Source organism: Austrofundulus limnaeus, unplaced genomic scaffold, assembly GCF_001266775.1.
Source record: "Austrofundulus limnaeus strain Quisiro unplaced genomic scaffold, Austrofundulus_limnaeus-1.0 Scaffold137, whole genome shotgun sequence".
Taxonomy (NCBI): Eukaryota; Metazoa; Chordata; class Actinopteri; order Cyprinodontiformes; family Rivulidae; genus Austrofundulus; species Austrofundulus limnaeus.
The window spans coordinates 549,857-570,576 of record NW_013952539.1 but is presented as its reverse complement, the minus strand read 5'-3'; the positions used below and the strand labels follow the sequence as shown (position 1 = coordinate 570,576).

Below are 20,720 nucleotides of genomic sequence, written 5' to 3'. Positions count from 1 at the left end.
CTCTACGCATGTGTGCATGAGCTGCAGCACAGCCAATCAAATTAACCAGATTTAAATAAAAAAAGAAGCACATTATTTACATTTTAACATATAACTGCAACATTGATTAAAAAAAAAGACTTGAAATAACTTAAAATTCCAAGTTTCAGACTTCTGACTTGACTCTGACTTGACTGTCTTTGCTTGAGACGTGATTTGGGACTTGAAAATAAAGACGAGACTTGCAAAACAATGACCTGGCCGGTCCTATCTCTGCTATTTGCTTACTTAAATCCAGGTGGTGACTTTTATTTTTGGCCAGGCAGCATATTATGATCTCTCATAATTAAAAAAATGATAATAAATCTTGCAGATTGGCCCTAATACTCTGTCATAGAAAGATTAAAAATAAAAATAAAAATCTTAAAAAAAAGGTGAAAAAGAAAAATAATTGATGCTCATCTTTACGACACACCTATATAAACCTTCCTGTTTCTGTTGACTCTTCCTGTAGTTTTGATAAGGACGGGGATGTGCACTACCTGATCAAGTGGAGAGACCTGCCGTACGATCAGTGCACCTGGGAGGCGGATGATTTTGACGTCCCGGATTACGACATTCACAAAGCTTTCTACTGGGATCACAGGTAGATTAGGAGCTTCCTGCAACCTTTTTACTTCACTCTATGAAGATGGAAATGCGTTTGTGTTCACCATCTGCCCAATTTTCCATTAGTGTTCATAAGTCACCATAAGATGCTCTACGTTTATTTTTCAGAGAGCAGATTTTAGGAGAGGACCAACGCCCTCTTGTGGTAAGAAAAGGAAGGAAACTAAAAGAGGACTACCCAAAAAGAGAGGTCCCCCCTGATGCCCCTATCATAGATGTGAGAAGTTTTACATACTAAAGATATCAGTTTCGTTAGCGTATATAACCTCTACAAGTCTCAATTATATCTTCACACCACCAGCCAACCATTAAGTTCGAGCACCAGCCCTGGTACATTAACGCCACCGGGGGAACGCTGCACCCGTACCAGCTCGAGGGTCTGAATTGGTTGAGATTTTCCTGGGCTCAGGGGACAGATACCATCCTGGCTGATGAAATGGGACTAGGGAAGACGGTGCAGACAATCGTTTTTCTCTACTCACTGTATAAAGAGGTAAGGCTGGGGAAGTGTCTTCTTTTATCATGCTCATATTCCAATCAAAAAGAAGAAGATAGCAAAACTAGTGATACTCAGGCTTGTAATATAAATGGTAATATGTACTTGGACTTATTGCGTTTGGACAAAAAAAAAAGGATAAAAAATGGTTTTCTTTTTTTCTCTGTGAAGAACTACAGCAGAGATTTGAGCTTGTCTTTCCTCTCTCTGTCAGGGTCATTCTAAGGGGCCTTTCTTGGTGAGCGCGCCGCTTTCCACGATCATCAACTGGGAGAGGGAGTTCGAGATGTGGGCTCCGGATTTCTACGTGGTGACTTACACCGGAGACAAAGACAGCAGGGCAACTATCAGGGAAAATGAGTTCACTTTTGAAGACAGTGCAGTGAAATCTGGACGGAAAGTGTTTCGAATGAAGGTAATGTACCCCTTCACAGCTCCTTCTCATGCTTTTTTATACCCTTTGATTACTTGCTGAGTCAGCGTTAATTTTATAATCGAAAATAACTGCTAAAAATGTGAATCGACTTGTATCAATTTCATTGTTTTTGTGTAACAGTTATGTTTTTAAGACAAATTCATTTTATTACTTGATGACCTTTGGTCACAAAAGGATTTGTGATGACAGTTTGATACAAAGACAAAAACGCCGATGTTAAAAGAAAAGAAACATACAGTATTTGGTTATAAATGGCTACAATTCACTTTGTTTCATTCAGTTTAAAAATTTTTAAACAAGCTACGTTTACATATTCTATGCTTTGAACCATTCGTCAAAATGGTTATTATTTCAGCTTTTAGTGTTGCAAATTTTATTTTCTATTTTGCTTGTTTTAACTAAGAATTCACTTTAAAGGGGACATGTACAAAATCCACTTTTTTAGCTGTTAAATATGTTTTGTTCTTGACTTGGAGACTCTAGGRGTGCAGGGAAGTTGAATTTAGTTTCTCGTGGWGCAGCAAAGATATCTTTATATTCTGTTTAGTCAGATTTTTTTATCCCGTTCAATGGATGGATGGATTTTCTGAGCTACTGCATGAAATTATCTGCAATGTAATTACCAAATAAGGTCGGGACTTACCAATTACAATTTCCTCGTCTTAATTCTCCTCTGGTTCTGGGTCAGACTCTGGTTCTGGGTCAGACTCTGGCTCCAACATGCAAGGCTGGATGGACAAGTCTTCTGTTGTTGACATCTTTTAACTAAATTGTAAATAAAATGTTTCTGCAAGCTAGAAAACTACGTAAACCCCTCTCTCAAACCGGAGTGGACCGGTCTGGAAGCCGGAGGGGGGCGGGGCTTGAAGTATCTTAAAGGAACATTATCAAAAGCAGCTGCTTTGAGACACACAGCAGAGAAGAGGTGAAAGAGGAGCTGGTAAAGTTGGAATAAGGAGGAATTCAAATCAAARCATTGTAGTTCCGTTTTATAAAGAGCCCAACTGAATGATTTAAATGTGAAAAGGAAGGATTTAAAAGCAGGATATGTCTAATACATTTCAGCAGCCATACAAGATCCACACTACACTTTTACAGAAAAAAAGCAGTTTTTCTCGTTTTTTTTTTTACTTGTAATTGACCGATAAATAGGGGTGGTGATCCATTTTTCTTTATGGTTATAAACCAGTTAACTGTATTCTTTATGGCCTCCGTCCTGCAGAAAGACACTCCGATCAAGTTCCACGTTTTGCTGACGTCATACGAACTGATCACCATAGATCAAGCCATTCTGGGCTCCGTCACCTGGGCCTGTCTGGTTGTAGATGAGGCCCACAGACTGAAAAACAACCAATCAAAGGTGAAAAAGCTGTGAGACACCTCATTTGAAGCATAAACTGGAAAATAAATCGTGAATTAAATGCGTTGAAATTTCAGTGAAAGACAATTGGAGTTTTAATCACTTTGCTCSCACTCAGTTTTTCAGAATCCTCAACGGGTACAAGATCTACTACAAGCTGCTGCTCACCGGAACGCCCCTGCAGAACAACCTGGAGGAGCTCTTCCATCTACTTAACTTYCTCACCCCAGAGCGCTTCAAGTAAGTGCTGCTTTTTACCACTCACACCCATCCCATTTTCCAGTAGACACATCAACAGATCAACCTCGGCTGGCTTTGCACCAGGAATGTAGTTTGTGCATAAAGTGTGTGGAACGTTTGTGTTTTCATATTGGCTCTCATGTCAAGAGACTCACCATCTGCATCACATGTGACTCCGCCAAGTTTGAGGTAAACGTTGGGGAAGCAATCACACTTAGCTAGTTTGATTTTTAATTTAATTTCTGCGTGAAGCCAATATGTTATAACATGTAAAACTATAATAATATGTATTAACTAGAGGAACTGCATTTCCTGCAAAAATGCTAGTGAATGCTTCATGCTTGAAAACTTAAGCTGAAAGCTGCTGAAATTGAGCTGAAAATATTGAATAAGAAATGTGTTAACGTGAGCTCACTTTGAAAAGCTGAMAGAAGCAAACAAGCCTAACTTTGCAGAAAAACAGTAAAAAGGAGCACAAAACTAGTTGTAACCAGAAAACAGCTAAAAGCTAAGAGCTAAAATAGTTTAATATAGCTGAAAACATCTGTAAGAACCATAAATAGCACTCAATAGCAGAAAAAAGCAGAAAAAGTAGAAAAAAGCACAAGAACAACAGAAAGAAGCAGATCTATTTCTAAAGTAGCATAAAATAGCTACAGTTAGCATAATATAAGCTAAAGATAGCAGCCGCAATTTGAAATTAGCACCCAGTTGAAATACTTATTGTTGAAAAATGGCTAAAACAGAAAAACAACAGAAAAAAATCATAAAATTACATAAAAATGATAACTAAAACAGCTGAAATTTTCAGTCAAACAGCTAAAAAGTAGCTGCTAATGTTTTAATTAGCATAAGGAGGTATAAGCACAAGTTCGCTGAACTCAGTCGAAACAATTTGTAATAGCTACAAAACGTGTATTTACCTTAGAAAAGCTAACGTTAGCTAATAGCAGCTAAACGTTAGCCAAAATTTCAGCAAATAGCTGAATATRGCAGAAATCATCTGTAAGAAGCATAAATAGCACAAAGTAGCAGAAAAAAAGGCACAAAAAGTAAAAAAGGCAGAATTTTAGCTGAAATAAAAAAGCTAAAATTAGTAAAAAAAAATAGTAGCTAAAATTAACTCAAGAAAGTGAAAAAGAGCACAACTAGAAAAAGTTTTGTAAGGTTTTGTAAAGATTTAGAAACATTTTAAAGGATTTTAAGGATGTTGAAAACAGCTCCATTCATATTCAATGGCATAAAAGTGGCTAAAAAAGTGAAATAGCTAAATAAGTATAAATAGCTGAAATACCAAAAGTCATAGCACCCATCACATGAATAAGCTGAAGGTTTTGATATATGAACTGTTGAAATAGCACAAAAACTGTGGAATGAGTTAGATGCCGATAAACGTAAGGAAGAAAAAGTGATCTCAGTGTGAATGCGATGAAGCATTCGCACAAATAACTGCATTTATGCAGTTTATTGCACATGATTGGTGATTTGTCTAAATTTCCTTCTGGTCAACTTTCAAATATTTTATTTTCAAWTCTTAACAAAAACGTGTGTTTTGGAGCATTACCCAAAGCCTTGCTATGGAAAAATCTCCTCCATAATGCAATATAATCTAATTTTATAGGTATGAACAAACAGTAAATAAATTGGTTATATTCGTGGTGCATTTATGTGATCTTTATAGCAACCTGGAAGGCTTCCTGGAGGAGTTTGCAGATATCTCTAAAGAGGACCAGATAAAGAAGCTCCACGATCTTCTCGGGCCTCACATGCTCAGGAGGCTGAAAGCTGACGTCTTCAAGAACATGCCGGCAAAGACTGAGCTCATCGTCAGAGTGGAGCTCAGTCCCATGCAGAAGTAAGAAACGTTTCCAGTAGGAGTTCACAAACTCTTCTGTGTGTTGATGAGAAACCGGATTCTCCTCTGATTTCTGACCTCCTGCAGGAAATATTACAAGTTTATCTTAACACGAAACTTTGAGGCTCTGAACTCCAAAGGTGGAGGGAATCAAGTGTCTCTGCTCAACATCATGATGGACCTGAAGAAGTGCTGCAACCACCCTTACCTGTTCCCCGTGGCTGCYGTGGTAACCCATTCAATCCATGTCTTTGTTTCAAAACAGAATATAAAATTTCTTCAGTCTGTATTTTTAACACATTCTCACTCCCAACTCGTCACATGTTGACGCTTTTCCAAGGTTCCCCCTGCATCTTATTTTGATGCGTCTGGTAACCCCTTTGCRTCAGTTATTGAYGCACCAGGCATTTCCGGGTTCCCTCGGCGTCCCGTTTTGAYGCGTCGGGACGCAAAATATAGGGGTCTTTGAGTTGGGGTCTGTGGTTAATATTARGGATCAGGGTTCATGGTTAATTTCAGGTAGTGGGGTCGGGGATAGGATGTCTAGGGTAAATATTAGACAATTTTAGGGTTTGGGACACGTAGTTGACATGAATTTCCTACAATTTCTAAAAATGGGATCAGGGTTGATGGTTAATTTTAGGTACTAGTGTCAGGGACAGGATGTCTASAGCAAATAAAGGTAATTTTAGGCTTTGGGACRGTTAGATTTGTGCWTTTTCTACACTTTCTGAAATTATGACAACAGATTCCGCCCCATCTTGTCAATAACTGACGCAAAGGGGGTACCCGACACGTCAAAACCGGACGCAGAGGGAACCTTGGAAAAGCAYCARTATGTGACAAGGTGGGMGTGASAATGGGTATTTTGTTATATTTACATTGCCACTATCATTGTAAATCCTTACTGGTAAGACTGGATCATCTAATTCTTGCTGGTTTTTGTAGGAGGCTCCAGTTTTACCCAATGGTTCTTATGATGGCAATCTGCTGGTGAAGTCCTCAGGAAAACTAACGTTGCTTCAGAAAATGCTGAAGAAGCTTAAAGATGAAGGACACAGAGTTCTTATTTTCTCTCAGGTAATAAATGAATATGGCATTTTGGCAGGAATCTAATGTTTTCACTGGTTGGACGCGTTTTAATAATTCCAAGGTTGTAATTTTGTCTTGTCAGATGACAAAGATGCTGGATCTGCTTGAGGATTTTCTGGAATTTGAAGGRTATAAATATGAACGGATTGATGGGGGGATCACCGGAGGCCTACGACAAGAAGCCATCGACCGATTCAACGGTGAGTGTTTCTGTCAGCTTGGATGGCGTCCTGTCGCCCCGTCCCGCTCACGAAGCCGCTCTCTCCTTTTGTTTTGTGCCACAGCCCCAGGTGCGCAGCAGTTCTGCTTCTTGCTTTCAACACGAGCCGGAGGTCTCGGCATCAACCTGGCCAGCGCAGACACCGTCATCATCTACGACTCCGACTGGAACCCCCACAATGACATCCAAGTACGTCTCTCTCACAGAGCGGGCTCTYTCAAATGCGCTGTCTTCGATTTGTTTAATTTGATCTAACAGTTTATCACTGTCCGATCTTTCGCCCAGGCTTTCAGCAGAGCCCACCGCATCGGCCAGAACAAGAAGGTGATGATCTACCGCTTCGTGACTCGGGGCTCGGTGGAGGAGAGGATCACTCAGGTAGCGAAGAGAAAAATGATGCTGACTCACCTGGTGGTGCGGCCCGGCCTGGGCTCTAAAACGGGCTCCATGTCCAAGCAAGAGCTGGACGACATCCTCAAGTTTGGAACTGAGGAGCTTTTCAAGGATGAAATGGAGGCGGCACGGACAATGGGTACGGATGTTTGTAACACAGCTGTGTTTACACGACTTAAAGAGGAGACTCGAAAAACAGCATTTTTCTGTGAAGCTGTACTGAGCGCTGAGTGCTAAATGAAAAATAATAACTTAAAACTAAAATCAGCAAATCAGTACCTAACAACTTAAAGGAGTATAAACAATAGAGCAAGTAAACAGAAGTACATTTCAGAGAACAAGGTTTTTAAATGAAGTTTTTAAGGAAATAAATAGTATCAATAGCGCACTGTTCTTAATAGTCTACCACAGAAACATCTTTTGTTTAGTTAGAATAAAAATAAGTGAATTATAATCCAGTTGTATTGTAACAAAATTGTATTTTTGCACCAAGGAAGTAATTTCAAAAAGGAAAACAAAGAAGAAACTCCTTTAAATGTCCTGTCACAGTAGACATGCCAACTTAGGAAACAGTTTTTATGTCTAAATTCCTAATAAAAGTTATATATTTGATCAATTTGTTCGAATTATATCATGTACATGCCAAAAAGAAGCTTCCTGTTGATTTTTTTCAATTCCATCTTCAATGTAGACGACTTTAAAATGTTCATAAGTTGGCGTAAGTTGTCTAGTGTGACAGGGTCTTAAGATCAACGTTGAAGTAATTTATTTGCCGATCTTAAAATAACCTAAATTGTGACGTGAGCTAAAAACTAGAGTTTAGGGTCATCTCATTTCTCTCTTTGATGCCTCCTCGTCTTCTCTTTTTTTTTGTCATCTTATTTGAATTACCACTACATGTAGCGATCCTTTAAGAGGAAATCAAAACGTTGCAGTTAATATATAACTGACCTTAGTTTAAAATGGATTATCTCAGGTAAAAATTGTATTCCAGCTGCTCTCCGTGTCCCTTCTGCTTATGGCTTTGAGGGGTAAATAAGTAAAAATAAATACAAATTAATACAGGAGTTTGATCAACCTTTGTGGTAAAAGATACATGGGGTCTTTCTGTGTGGAGTTTGCATGTTCTCCTTGCGTAGGTTTTCTCCAGGTACTTCGGTTTCCCCCCACACCCCAAAAACATGAACAATAAGTTGCCTCCAGGCCCAGGCCTCTCTTGAAAAAGAGATCTATGATCTCAGTGGGATAAGCCTGGTTAAATAATGGTAAAAAAATAAACAAATAAATCAAAAAACACAAGGAACTACTGTATAAATGTGAAATAATTAGTGTGAATTGTTTGGTTTCATTGAAAAAAATAACTTGTCAACTATCGTCACCAGGCGACAACAAAGATGGCGAGGAGGGCAATGTGATTCACTACGATGATGATGCCATTTCTAAGCTGCTGGACCGGAGCCAGGACGCCACTGAGGACACAGAGATTCAGAACATGAACGAGTACCTGAGCTCCTTCAAGGTGGCTCAGTATGTGGTGAAAGAAGAAGACGGAGAGGTGAGAACACAACCACGGCCCTSAGCTAGACAAAAGTGACTAGAAGTCTTTGGCACACTGTAAAACTTTTTTTTTTCTAAATTCTGATTCTAGACATTAGGTTGGTTTAAAAAAGTATCCTGTTTTTCTTATGATGGACAATGTATGAAACAAAGAGGCACGTTCTGACACAACATTTGTGTCTGGATGTTCAGGAGGAGGTGGAGCGAGAGATCATCAAGCAGGAGGAGAACGTGGACCCCGACTACTGGGAGAAACTCCTCCGCCATCACTACGAGCAGCAGCAGGAGGACCTGGCTCGAAACCTGGGCAAAGGCAAACGCATCCGGAAGCAGGTCAACTACAACGATACGACCCAGGAGGACCAAGGTAGGCCCTGTTGGCACGCAGCGCAAAACTGGTTCACACAGTCTGGATTTTACAGTGTTTTTATCAAAAATAACTTTTCTCATCTGTATTATATCAAATAATAGGCATATTTTGCTACTGTATTACTGCCACGGTTTTAAATAGAAAACAGAGCATACATCTGTCTGCTTTGTTAGGATAAAACCCTGCAGATTGAAGGTGATAATGTATTTTAGGGTGTATTCACACCAGGAAAGTCCTTTGGTCTACTTGTTTGGTCCGGACCAAATAATAGACTTTATTTTTTCCTTTGGTGCAGTTTGCAGTCACATTGTGCTTTTTGCAAGTGGACTATAATTTATAAACAAAGCCACGCAGGTGACGGTCATTGCTCCCGTTAGACAGAAATGACAGGAGCAGGACAGACCCAGAAATAAAGATGGTGTTAAAGGGATCCACAATTAGTTGTAACAATAGACTTTATTTAATAAACCTTATTTTAACTGTAAAATAAAGACTGTAAAAATACTGTAGGCTGTTCAGTTTTTAAAATTTTAAACTAAAAGTTTAAAAATACAGTATATTACACGGACGGGACCTTTTTTTATTTACAGGCAAAGCATTCTGGGTAAATGGTGACGTGGATAGGTCATTGGTGCGAGGCTGCTAGCGAGCTATATCCACCCTGAAGGTTAATCTTGGACAATAACTGATGATCGACTCTTTTAAATGAAACCAGAGAGCGTTGACAGAGAGGAGAAATATGGATGGAGGACAACTGAGCTGCTTCATGGAAGAAGAACCTTAGCTTAGCCTGTTAGCTTTAGCATTAGCCTCAACCCTATCACCATATATATGTATTAGCTCAGCGCTACACATTCTCCTCTCGTCACTGAGGTCCTCCATCCACATGACAGAGAGGRGAACRCAGCCTGCAAATGAAAATATGGATGGAGGACCTCACTTTAGCTTGTTTGTCGCGCCAGCGCCGAGCTAATACATATAAGGCAATGGTGTCATGCTAGCGTGAAGGCTAACAGGCTAAGCTGAGGTTCTTCTTCCATGAAGCAGCTCTGTTGTCCTCCATCCATATTTTCAGTTCCAGGCTGAGTCATTTCTACCTTCTCCTCTCTGTCAACGCTCTCTGGTTTCATTTAAAAGAGTCGATCATCAGATATTGTCCAAGATTAACCTTCAGGGTGGATATAGCTTGCTAGCAGCCTCGCACTGAGGACCTATCCACGTCACCATTTACCCAGAATGCTTTGCGTGTACATAAAATGGCTCCATCCATGTTAAAATATATTTTTAAAAATGTACAATACTAAACAGTATTTTTACAGTCTTTATTTTACAGTTAAAATATGTGTTCATTAAATAAAGTCTAATGTTACAACTTATCAGGAATCCCTTTAATACAACTGACTATAAGGAACATGAAGAGCAGCTCAGTCAGTGGCGATTTCACGATGATATATTTCTAATTTTGGGACGGCGTTGTCAAATGCACGCCACAACCTAAAGGAGACGAGATGCTCCACGTTCCCTGACCCACAACGGCTCATTTTTTTTTGTAGCGCAGTGTTAGCGTTAGCATTATTAAAGGGCTAATGTTGCTTTGCAACTGTGGCTCGTGATGTCCAAAAAGGCGCATGTTTCCTATAGTTGGTTCGGTTCGAGGCTGGTTTGTTTTCACACCAGAACCGCACCGGAGTTTGTTTGGAAGCGGACCGAGACCACCTGAATAAGTGGAACTCGGTCCGGATGTTTGATCCGCACCAGGGTTCATGAGTGTTTTCACGTCTGCATAAAAAGGTCCAGACCAACAAACTCTGGTCCGTTTAAAGTGGATCATATGTGCCAGGTGTGATACACCCTTACTGATACATTATCAATACATTATTCAGTGATGATAATCTACACCAGCAGACGGATAACACAGTCAGACGCTGCTGGTAGAAATGGGATGCTTTGCTTTGTGGTGGGCTATTTGAATAACTTGTACAAAGTACCTCCTCTGCTGCAATTAGTATAAAAGTTCAACATCTAGAGAGGCTTTCTAAGTGACTAAAGACACCTTTTCTTTGTCAGTCTTGCATCTTCCTAACTGGATTTAAAACCTTTCTTTTTAGTAGGTCAACGGTTTCTCAGGCAATTGCACTCGATCTTTTAAGAGTGCGTAAAGCAGCTGAGAGTACACTTTAAGTTAACGTGAGAGCTGTATTTATCAAGTCCCCTCAGTTTCAGAGGACAGAGTGGTGCTCTGTTTGCACGCCCAGCTCCACCGTAGTGGTCTGTAGTAATCTGCAGTGCCATGGCGCCCCCAGGTGGCCACCAACAGAAGCGAATGCAATGTACTGTTTCTGTTTGATGTGTTGCTCAGAGTGGCAGGATGATCTTTCAGACAATCAGTCGGAGTACTCCGTGGGGTCCGAGGACGAGGACGAAGATTTCGAGGAGAGGCCTGAAGGTAGGCGGCGTGATTATCCATTAAAATGTTCTGCTTCCTGTAAAACACTACATTGTAAACTTGTAAATAGATGCCCCCTCCCCCTTTTTTTTTTAATGGTGACCTTATTTTCACCCCCAGGTGGACGCAGACAGTCCCGTCGGCAGCTGAAGAATGAGAAAGACAAACCTCTTCCACCTTTACTGGCACGGGTCGGAGGGAGTATCGAGGTATAAATTTAGTTTTGTTTATTTAGTCACTAATATATGGTGGTGATTTATAAAATCATCAGGCCAAAAGAGAGGCTAGTAGCCACTGACATCAAAACAAGAAAGCTCCCCACAATGCAACACTCAGCACCAGAAAYATTTCCACTAACATTTTATTGTTATTTACTTCAATGTTCTTACATTTAGCTGATTTTTACTAAATGTTAAATTTAAATACAAAATATATTGAAATATTAAATATTAAATCTTAATGTTTAAATCTAAATGTAAAAGTTAAACCTTGATTGTTAAAGTTAAATGTTGAAGTTCACATTCTGGTATTTTGGAATGAAACGCAGCCTTTGTTGTTGGTACTCTGTTCATGTTATGATGTCATCATCCGGAGACAATAGCAACCGCTAGCGCTCCAATGCAGCTAAAGCTTCCCTACAAGACATCAAAGTTGCAGTTCTGTCTGGTGTCTGAGCTGCACTTTAAACTTCTGGACCACAGGTACCACCTATATTGTTTTTATGAGCACATTTTGAATTTACATTTTAAATAATGTTGTTAGCAGCGGCTAGTGGTGGCTAGCAGCAGCCATTGTAGGTGTTTGTCGCAGGATGATGATGATGATGACATCCTAGTTACCTGATGCTAACTTCTGCAAACGCTTCTACCAAAATGTGAGCTTCAACATTTAACTGTAACATTTAAGCTTTAATTTTTACATTTAGATTTAAGATTTAATATTTAAATATAGTTTTTAACATTTAAATCTAACATTTAGTAAAAAGGTAGCTAAATGTAAGAACAGTGAGCTACATAATGAAAATATGTTAGTGATTTCGATTTTTCCTTTTTCTTTTGAGTTTAGCAGCTCTTATATTTTCACCTAAACCTATTCTTCGAGCATCAGTTTGTCTGGTTCCCCCATGTTTGTTCACTCACACAGAGCATAACCASCTCAGTGTGGCTCAGTCACGAATCAAGCTTCCCGGTTTTCCGTTTTCGGGGATTTCGCTCTTTCTGAGGCGACTGTTCGCTGTTATCTGCGCCGCGTCATCTCTTTCAAATCTGTTTACACCGTTTTCTCCTCCTTATCATCACAAGGTCCTGGGGTTCAACACTCGCCAGAGGAAAGCCTTCCTCAACGCCATCATGCGCTGGGGCATGCCCCCTCAGGATGCCTTCAACTCACACTGGCTGGTTCGAGACCTCAGGGGGAAAAGTGAGCGGGAGTTCAGGTGACGCCCTAAAATATGGCTTTTATTTTACTGTGACAAGTCAATGATGAAATGTGTGTTTTGTAGTTTTTGTTTGCCAATTTGAAGGAAATTATTGTGCTTCCCCTCCTCTTAATAATAAAAGTGGTTTAACTGTGTGTCTACCATACACACTGTATTATCCGCCTTGTTGCAAACTGGTAGAAAATACGGCATAACTGTATGTTCCTCTTTCTCTTACGATTACTGCAAAATGTTTGTGTTTACCAGGGCCTACGTGTCTCTGTTTATGAGACATTTATGTGAGCCAGGTGCCGACGGAGCAGAGACCTTTGCTGATGGAGTGCCCCGCGAGGGCCTTTCTCGTCAGCACGTTCTCACCAGGATAGGAGTCATGTCACTTGTCAGGAAAAAGGTATGGATTTTCCAACCAGAGAAAATCACTGTGAGATTAGAGATAAAAAAAGTAGGTCTGCATGTGTGGTGTTTATTAAAATACTGTATGTTCCCTGGCTGGTCAACTCACCAGGAAAGGATAAGGATAAAACTTTTGAAATAAGCAGAGGTTTATATTAACTACATTTACTTTGTTACAGTACTTAAGTAATTTTTTTGAGGATTTGTAATTTTACAAAGTATTTTTTTAAATTGTGACTTTTACTTTTACTTAGTTACTTTTAAAACCTAAATATGATACTTTTACTTCTTTACTTTAAAGTTTAACACCTAGTTACTTGCTGTAAATTAAATCTGTCCGAACTCACCATGAAAGGAGTTGTTTATGTGCTCTGAAAATTAAGTGTTGAATTTACTCAACTAAATCCTATCAACTATTTCCACTAAACCTAGTAGAGTAAATTTGAGGTGATATACATATTTTATTTTAAAGAAATTGGCCAATTTAATCAACTTGGTTTTGTGGAGCCGGTTTGTTTCTGTAAATTTAACAGATTATTTGTTAGAGAGCGTGGAAAAGTACTTTTACTTCTACTTTCCCAATTTTTGTGAGCAGTTTTATGACTTTTACTTAAGTAGTTTTCTCATCAGTGACATTTATTATTTTTTTTACCAAAGTCATTTTCTGTTAAGGTATTTTTACTTAGTTATTTTTTTTCAAGAACCGTATTTTTCGGACTATAAGCCACACCCGCCATTTTTAAAAAAAATCCACGAACATTAACATATAAGCCGCACCGGACTATAAGCCGCACCCCTAACATAAAAAAAACAGTACACCCAAATTTGCCGTCAAAAAAGTGAATTCAACATCAAAACATAAAAAGAAAACCTTTAAGAATTAAAGTTCGGAGGACTTCGGTTAGTTTAACTGACGTTATTTTGGTAGTTTTCTTTAACAGTTTCTGGTCCAACAAAACRTCTCATTCATCRTCCTCCKGCGCACTGAAACCATCGAAGTCCTCCTCTTCAGTGTCRGAGTTAAACAAGCTGAGAAAAGCTGCGTCACACAGCAGTATCTGTTCAGTGTTGCTTTCTGTGTCGCTGTCCTCCCGGGGTAATGCTGGCTCTGAAGCTGTGGTGGGAAAGCCCTCCCGCTCCAGCATACGTCACTGCATGGGATTCCTTCCCCGGGGAGTGCAATGCGGGGAAAAAAAGTCAGCAGCTCTTCACTCGACATTTATCCACAAACTGGTCCTGGATTAAGCTCCAAAGTTTTTATCAGTCAGATTCCACCVTGAAAAATGTCTGTTTTATCCCCTTTTATGAGATTTTGGCCACTGACTGTCTTTAAATCGCTGCTTCCTGGTCAACAGTCGGCTCTGGAAGCGATCGCTTTTTTTCTTTTTCCTTTCTTTTTTGAAGCGAGTGGTTGAAGCAAATGGAGCATAAGAGCCCCCTGGTGGCTGAAGAAAAAAAATGCATGTATAAGCCACACCGGTCTATAAGCTGCATGGTTCAAAGTTCAGGAAAAAAGTCGCGGCTTATAGTCTGAAAAATACGGTACTTTATAGACCTCTGGAAATAAGTGATGATTTTTTTTTATAAAATGCTTGCCAGTCAAGTTTGAACCTAAGAAGAGTTGGTGCCTTTTTCTACAGGTGAGGTGAACTGGCTCAGTTTGACTCCTGCACTTTGTACAGTTTCTTCTAATCCCTTTAAGTTGGAGAAAGTGGGGCCACTTCTTGGATTGTCACTAATATAGTTAAACGAGTGTCTTTTCTGCTGCAGGTGCAGGAGTTTGAACATGTAAACGGGAAGCTGAGCTCTCCAGATCTGATTCCTATTGGAATGGAGCTGAAGAAACTGACTGAGAGTGTGTCCTCTGATCCCAACACTCCTGTGCCAGCCAGCCCTGTGGCCACGCAGCCCAGCACCCCCGTCCCACCAGGTCAGAGCAGTGTCTACGTGTGTGTTTATTTTGTTAAAGGGATCCACGATTAGACTTTATTTGATAAACATTTGTTTAACTGTAAAATAAAGATTAACCTCAGTTTAGCTTGTCAGTTTGTTGCACTAGCGCTGAGCTAATAAGGCAGTATAGCACTGGGGCTAAAGCTAAAGCTAACAGGCTAAGCTGAGGTTCTTCTTCCATGAAGCAGCTCTGTTGTCCTCCATCCATATTTTCAGTTCCAGGCTGAGTCATTTCTACCTTCTCCTCTCTGTCAACGCTCTCTGGTTTCATTTAAAAGAGTCGATCATCAGATATTGTCCAAGATTAACCTTCAGGGTGGATATAGCTCGCTAGCAGCCTCATGCCGATGACCTAGTTGATGTCATCATTTACCCAGAATCCTTTGTGTGTAAATAAAATGGCTCCGTCCATGTTAAAATATATTTTTAAAAATTTACATTACTAAACGGTATTTTTACAGTCTTTATTTTACAGTTAAAATATATGTTTATCAAATAAAGTCTAACGTTACAACTAATCATGGATCCCTTTAATAAAATATGTCAAGAACCAACATCTACACCTCATTTGGAGGTGATCCTGTTCAACAAAACAAACAACAGCTATAACTCAGCCAATGTTATACATGTATTTTTTTTTTTTTTTGTGAATGTGAACAGAACAATTTAAAAATCAAGAAAACAAAGTGCTAAGCTGTTGTTTTGTGGGCTGTAGGAACAGAGTCTTTCGTGGGTAACGCTGAGGACAAGGAGAGCACAGAACAAGATGGAAAGAAATCTTCAGAGCAGGAGGTGTGTTGTGTTTTAACCTCCACTACCCTTTCCTTTTACTCCCTTCATCTTTACAGACTGGTCCATCATCTCACGAACCGTCCCGCTGAAAAATAACCCATTTTATTCACCTCAGGAGACGCTTGTTGTTTCAATTTCAGACACCTGTTAAGTTGAGCCTTTGCTCCCCCTTGTTACCCAATCCATTCCCACCCCCAGCAGGCTTCCAGCGCTGAGCCAGCCTCTGCACCTGACAGCGAGGAGAGCAAGGCCAGCTCGGAGGAGAAAACAGAAGATGAGAGGAACAGAACCAAGTCCCCCGCCGCCAAGGCCGAGCCGTGCGCTCACCCGAAAGAGCCCACGTTCAAGCAGACGGAGCCGCCGTCCAGTCACGCCTCGCCGAAGAGTGAGTGGCTTCGTGACTCGCCACGCCACACCACGCCGCGCCACCGCTCATCTGCGCGGCTGCGTTTCGTACGCCTAATCTTTTGTTTCTCTCATCCTCAGCGGACCCCTGCAAAGAAGTCGAGAAACCCTCCGAAAAAGGAGACGCCGGCTCTCCCCGGGAGAAAAGCGAAGACAAAGAAAATAAGCCAGGTACACGTCGCAAATTCTCGAATGAAAGCGAGCACAAAAAGGCAACAAAAGCTGTGCTCCTGAAGGAAAACGTCTCGTTTATTTGTAGTCACATTACACAGCCATGTTTTAAGGAAACATCCTGTCTTTTGTGTGACTCCTGCAGATGATGTGAAGAGCGAGGCCGCGTTAGAGGGAAGACTGAATGGAGACAAAGACACTTTGGATGAGATGGATGAGAGCAGAAAGGAGGAGAAAAATGGGTTCAAAGCCAAGTTTATGTTTAATATTGCTGATGGAGGTTTTACCGGTGAGAAAAACACCTTCGGTTAGTTTAAAAAGGGGAGAAGAGTGGATCGTAGAAGGGTCTTTTTTAGAAGTTTTTCATGCCTCTCACATAAAGGCACTGAATAGGTTCATGTTTGTGTGACAGGAACAAGATGCAGTTATTCAGATTTTACATTAAAATATAAATCAATCATTGATATTGATAGAAAATTGATGGTGTTTAGTGGAGTTAGGGTTAGACATAATATTATAAAATTAAATTTATATGTAGTTGAAATTGAAAGAGTACCTGAAATAAAATATTTGAGAATAATTGTTGATGAAAAACTATCTTGGAAGTCACATATAGAGTAAATCAGACCAAAAAATATCAAAATCGGCTGCAATTATTTTTAAAACCAAAGAATTTTAAATAGAAGTTGTCTGCGTACACTTTTTTTTTCACTTGTAGTGCCATATATGTCCTATTGCGTGGCGGTTTGGGCTAATGTTTATAAAACCAATATAGATCCGATAGTTAAACTTCAAAAAAGAGTAATTAGATTAATAAATAATGCCGGCTTTTTTGATTCCACAAACCCATTGTTCTTAGTCTTCTGCTTTAAAATTTAGTGATATAGTGTATTTAAGAACACTGGAGATACTATATTGAGTAAGAATAAATGGTAACGCTTTCTTTTACAGTACCCTTATTACCATGTAATTACAAGGTTAAAACAAACTGTAATTAAATGTAATTACTACCATATTACCATGTAATTACAAGGTTAAAAAAACTGTAATTAAATGTAATTACTACCATATTACCATGTANAAACTGTAATTAAATGTAATTACTACCATATTACCATGTAATTACAAGGTTAAAAAAACTGTAATTAAATGTAATTACTACCATATTACCATGTAATTACAAGGTTAAAAACTGTAATTAAATGTAATTACTACCATAATACCATGTAATTATGTGGTAATTAAGGTACAAAAGAAAAACTACTGTTAGTAAAACTACTTTTATTGGGTAACTGCAATCAAATTACTATTCAATAATAATTCAACACTATATTATAACCAAAAGAATGCAAATWAATTTTGGGGTTAGTGGTTAATTGCAATAAATTATTACTTTAAAACAGTTCGAATTACCTACTACTTATTTAGGTGTTACGTAGTGAATTGTAATACATTACCAGGTAAGTGCTACATTACTGCAGACAATTAATTACATAGTAAAATTGTACCCTAATTACCACATAATTACATGGTAATAAGGTAGTAATTACATTTAATTTCATTTTTATTACCTTGTAATTACATGGTAAAAAGGGTACCGTAAAAGAGAACTTTAGCGAATAAAAAGTCTTCCTGATGGTATTCAAAGAWTTTTTTAAGTAACGGGAAAATAACAGCAGTGGGCAGCACTAATCTAAAAATTAGTTGCACTAACCCTAAACCACTAACTCAAATATTTAGGTCCCCTAATTCTAAAGCACTGACAATTTCTWGCGAAAGCTAACTCTAAAGCACAAATATAACCCAGTTGACCCCTGGAACATTCTTCAGTGAACATGAGACAATATTTACTGTGTGCAGAATGTTGTCACTCAGTGCCCTTGGTGGGCCAAATGAGAGTCACCCACAGGCCACATTTGGCCCGCGGGCCTTGAGTTTGACACATGTGACCTTGTAGATAAGTGACACACATATGAACAAAATGTATAACAGCTTTCACTCTCAAATGTGAATTTAAAGACCTCAGTTAGTGCTTCTAAATTTAGCCCATAAATTTAGCAAGTGCTAATCCGCTAATAAATTTTAAAAAATAGCAAAATCCCTAAAGCACTAATCAGGAAATTAGTTCCCCTATTAGTGCTTTAGGGAACTGTGCCCACCACTGGGAAATAATTACAATTTAAGTGGTTTCTTTATCTTAGAAGTACATAAAGTAACAACAAATATCAAATACAGATGTTTTTCAGTATTGGGTGTTAAGCTGTGGAATAATTTAAGTGATGAAATTAAGTTTAGTGACTCTTTTAGGTTCAAAAAGAAGTTAAAAAGTAAATTAATTATGAGTTCTGGTTTATAGTAGTCAGTTGTGATGACGGTGGTGGTAATATATTACATATTTTGTAGCATGTACGGACAGTAATAATGATATTGTTGATAAAAACGGTATTAATGATTTGTATTTTGTGTATACTTTATAAAATGGTGCAAATAACCAGGATGTACCTCAACCTATTTGGACATATAGGGTTAAAGTAATGTTTGTTTTTGTGTGGAGTGTTCTTCAACATGACCAAATAAATTCATTCATTCATTCATTCATTCATTCATTCATTCATTCATTCATTCATTCATTCATTCATATACAGCAGATAAATTTAAAGGCTATGCTGTTTATATTTGACTAAAATTGGATGTTGCACATCATAAAGTAATTTATCTTATCTTTAGATAGATAAATCAATATATGTTTGCCAGCAGGAAACTTTTTAATACTTTATTTTAGAGCTCAAATGTTTCCCTGTCAGTGTATTTTTGGTCACATAGGGTAGAAATAAAAAAAATAACATTGTTTTGTTATTAATCTTGTTTGATGCTTTTCAGTCTCTCTAAAAGATGGAAACGTCCTGAATGTATGTTTTTTTATTTTATCTACTTATTTATTTATTTCTTGAAAACTGTCTGTTTTTGCTGTCAGAGTTGCACACCCTCTGGCAAACAGAGGAGCGAGCGGCGCTGTCTTCTGGAAAAATACATGACATCTGGCATCGTCGCCATGACTACTGGCTGCTGGCTGGCATCGTAACGTATCCTTTCTCATGTCGGAGYCAAAAGCTCAGCATCTCAGCAAAGTAATGTAATTACTTACGACAGGAAGGAGCCGCAGCGGGGGGGCAGAAAAAAAGGCTGATCTTTACAAAATGCGATGAGTGATTTGCAGCCAGGCTTTCCACAAACACACACCTCGGTTTGATTTGATGAATTTCATCAGCTTTCATCCTGTGCTCCTGTTTGTTTTCTCTGACTGGGACTTTCTATCAGACATGGCTACGCTCGCTGGCAAGACATTCAGAATGACCCCCGTTACGCCATTCTCAACGAGCCGTTCAAAACTGAGATACACAAGGGCAACTACTTAGAGATGAAGAACAAGTTCCTGGCGCGCCGCTTTAAGGCAAGCTGAGACCGGATTTTGTTTAAATGACAACTAATATCCATATTTGTCAGTTGTTTCTGTAGGTTTCCTGCAGTTTAACTAATGTACTTTTTCATACTTTGGGCTTTTTCAATCATATCAAAACATTGGCTCAGCCAACTCATTTCTTGGATGGCTACTTTTTACTTCTACTCGAGTAAAAATATGTGAAGTAGTGCTACCGTTACTTGAGTACAATTTTTGGGTACTGTTCCCACCTCAGGTCATGAGATTGGTGTTATAAATTTTGATAACTGTAACTTTTATACTTTTCAAAATAATATTTTCCACATATAAATCTTCAGTTCCTTCAAAAAATATTCTCTTTTAAAAGCACATTTGCTTTGTTTGTTTCTTAAAGTGCCTGTGACATAATTTTTTTGTAATAAATATGAATGCATTTTTGGAAAGTTAACATTGACAACATATTGTAAAAAAGATTTTATGCAGCTGAGATGAACAGTTGTTGAGATATTTGCATGTGAAGTAACAGGAAGTGATGTCAAAGGGGAATGTCTGCATGTGAACAGAGCGTTGCTACAAAGGCCGAAAACACAGACTGTAGAGAAAAATACGATGTTTCTTCACATTATTTTAATTACTATAGTAGAGAGATGAGGAAGAGTCAGAGTTCAAAAAATATTGTTTTATTAAACAAAAACCAGAGAGTTTTATTTCTTGAAGAGTTCCCCTTTGATGTCACTTCCTGTTTCACTTTGTCTGAGCAAAGTTCAAAAGAAAACATGCCAATAATGCGACATAATTGGTAAAATCATGTGTATTATACCAAGTTTCTTAAATATAAAAATGTTTTCTTTGACTTTTTGCATTTCATGGTATGCATGTCACAGATCCTTTAAGCTACTTACATTTTTTGTAATCATTTGGCTACTTTTAGCTTTTAGCTACTGTTTTGCTACTTTTAGCATCTAACTAGTTGTTTGCTACTTTTAGTTTTTGGCTAGCTTTTTTAGCTTTTAGCT

General features: G+C 38.7%; 1 protein-coding gene across 1 annotated transcript in view; it reads left to right on the top strand.

Moving 5' to 3' along the window:
- Positions 1–20,720, top strand: part of chd5 (chromodomain helicase DNA binding protein 5) — a gene marked incomplete at its 5' end in the record, with an annotated part of 56,144 nt that overhangs the window by 26,924 nt on the left and 8,500 nt on the right. The window contains 25 exon segments of the mRNA XM_014016024.1: positions 494–625; positions 757–865; positions 950–1,141; positions 1,359–1,559; positions 2,803–2,940; positions 3,059–3,180; positions 4,862–5,035; positions 5,123–5,264; positions 5,984–6,115; positions 6,210–6,327; positions 6,412–6,536; positions 6,633–6,879; positions 8,123–8,295; positions 8,490–8,664; positions 11,027–11,113; positions 11,234–11,322; positions 12,415–12,548; positions 12,798–12,942; positions 14,715–14,874; positions 15,613–15,689; positions 15,888–16,074; positions 16,176–16,265; positions 16,411–16,554; positions 19,240–19,348; positions 19,584–19,716. Coding sequence (XP_013871478.1) covers positions 494–625; positions 757–865; positions 950–1,141; positions 1,359–1,559; positions 2,803–2,940; positions 3,059–3,180; positions 4,862–5,035; positions 5,123–5,264; positions 5,984–6,115; positions 6,210–6,327; positions 6,412–6,536; positions 6,633–6,879; positions 8,123–8,295; positions 8,490–8,664; positions 11,027–11,113; positions 11,234–11,322; positions 12,415–12,548; positions 12,798–12,942; positions 14,715–14,874; positions 15,613–15,689; positions 15,888–16,074; positions 16,176–16,265; positions 16,411–16,554; positions 19,240–19,348; positions 19,584–19,716 — 3,535 coding nt within the window.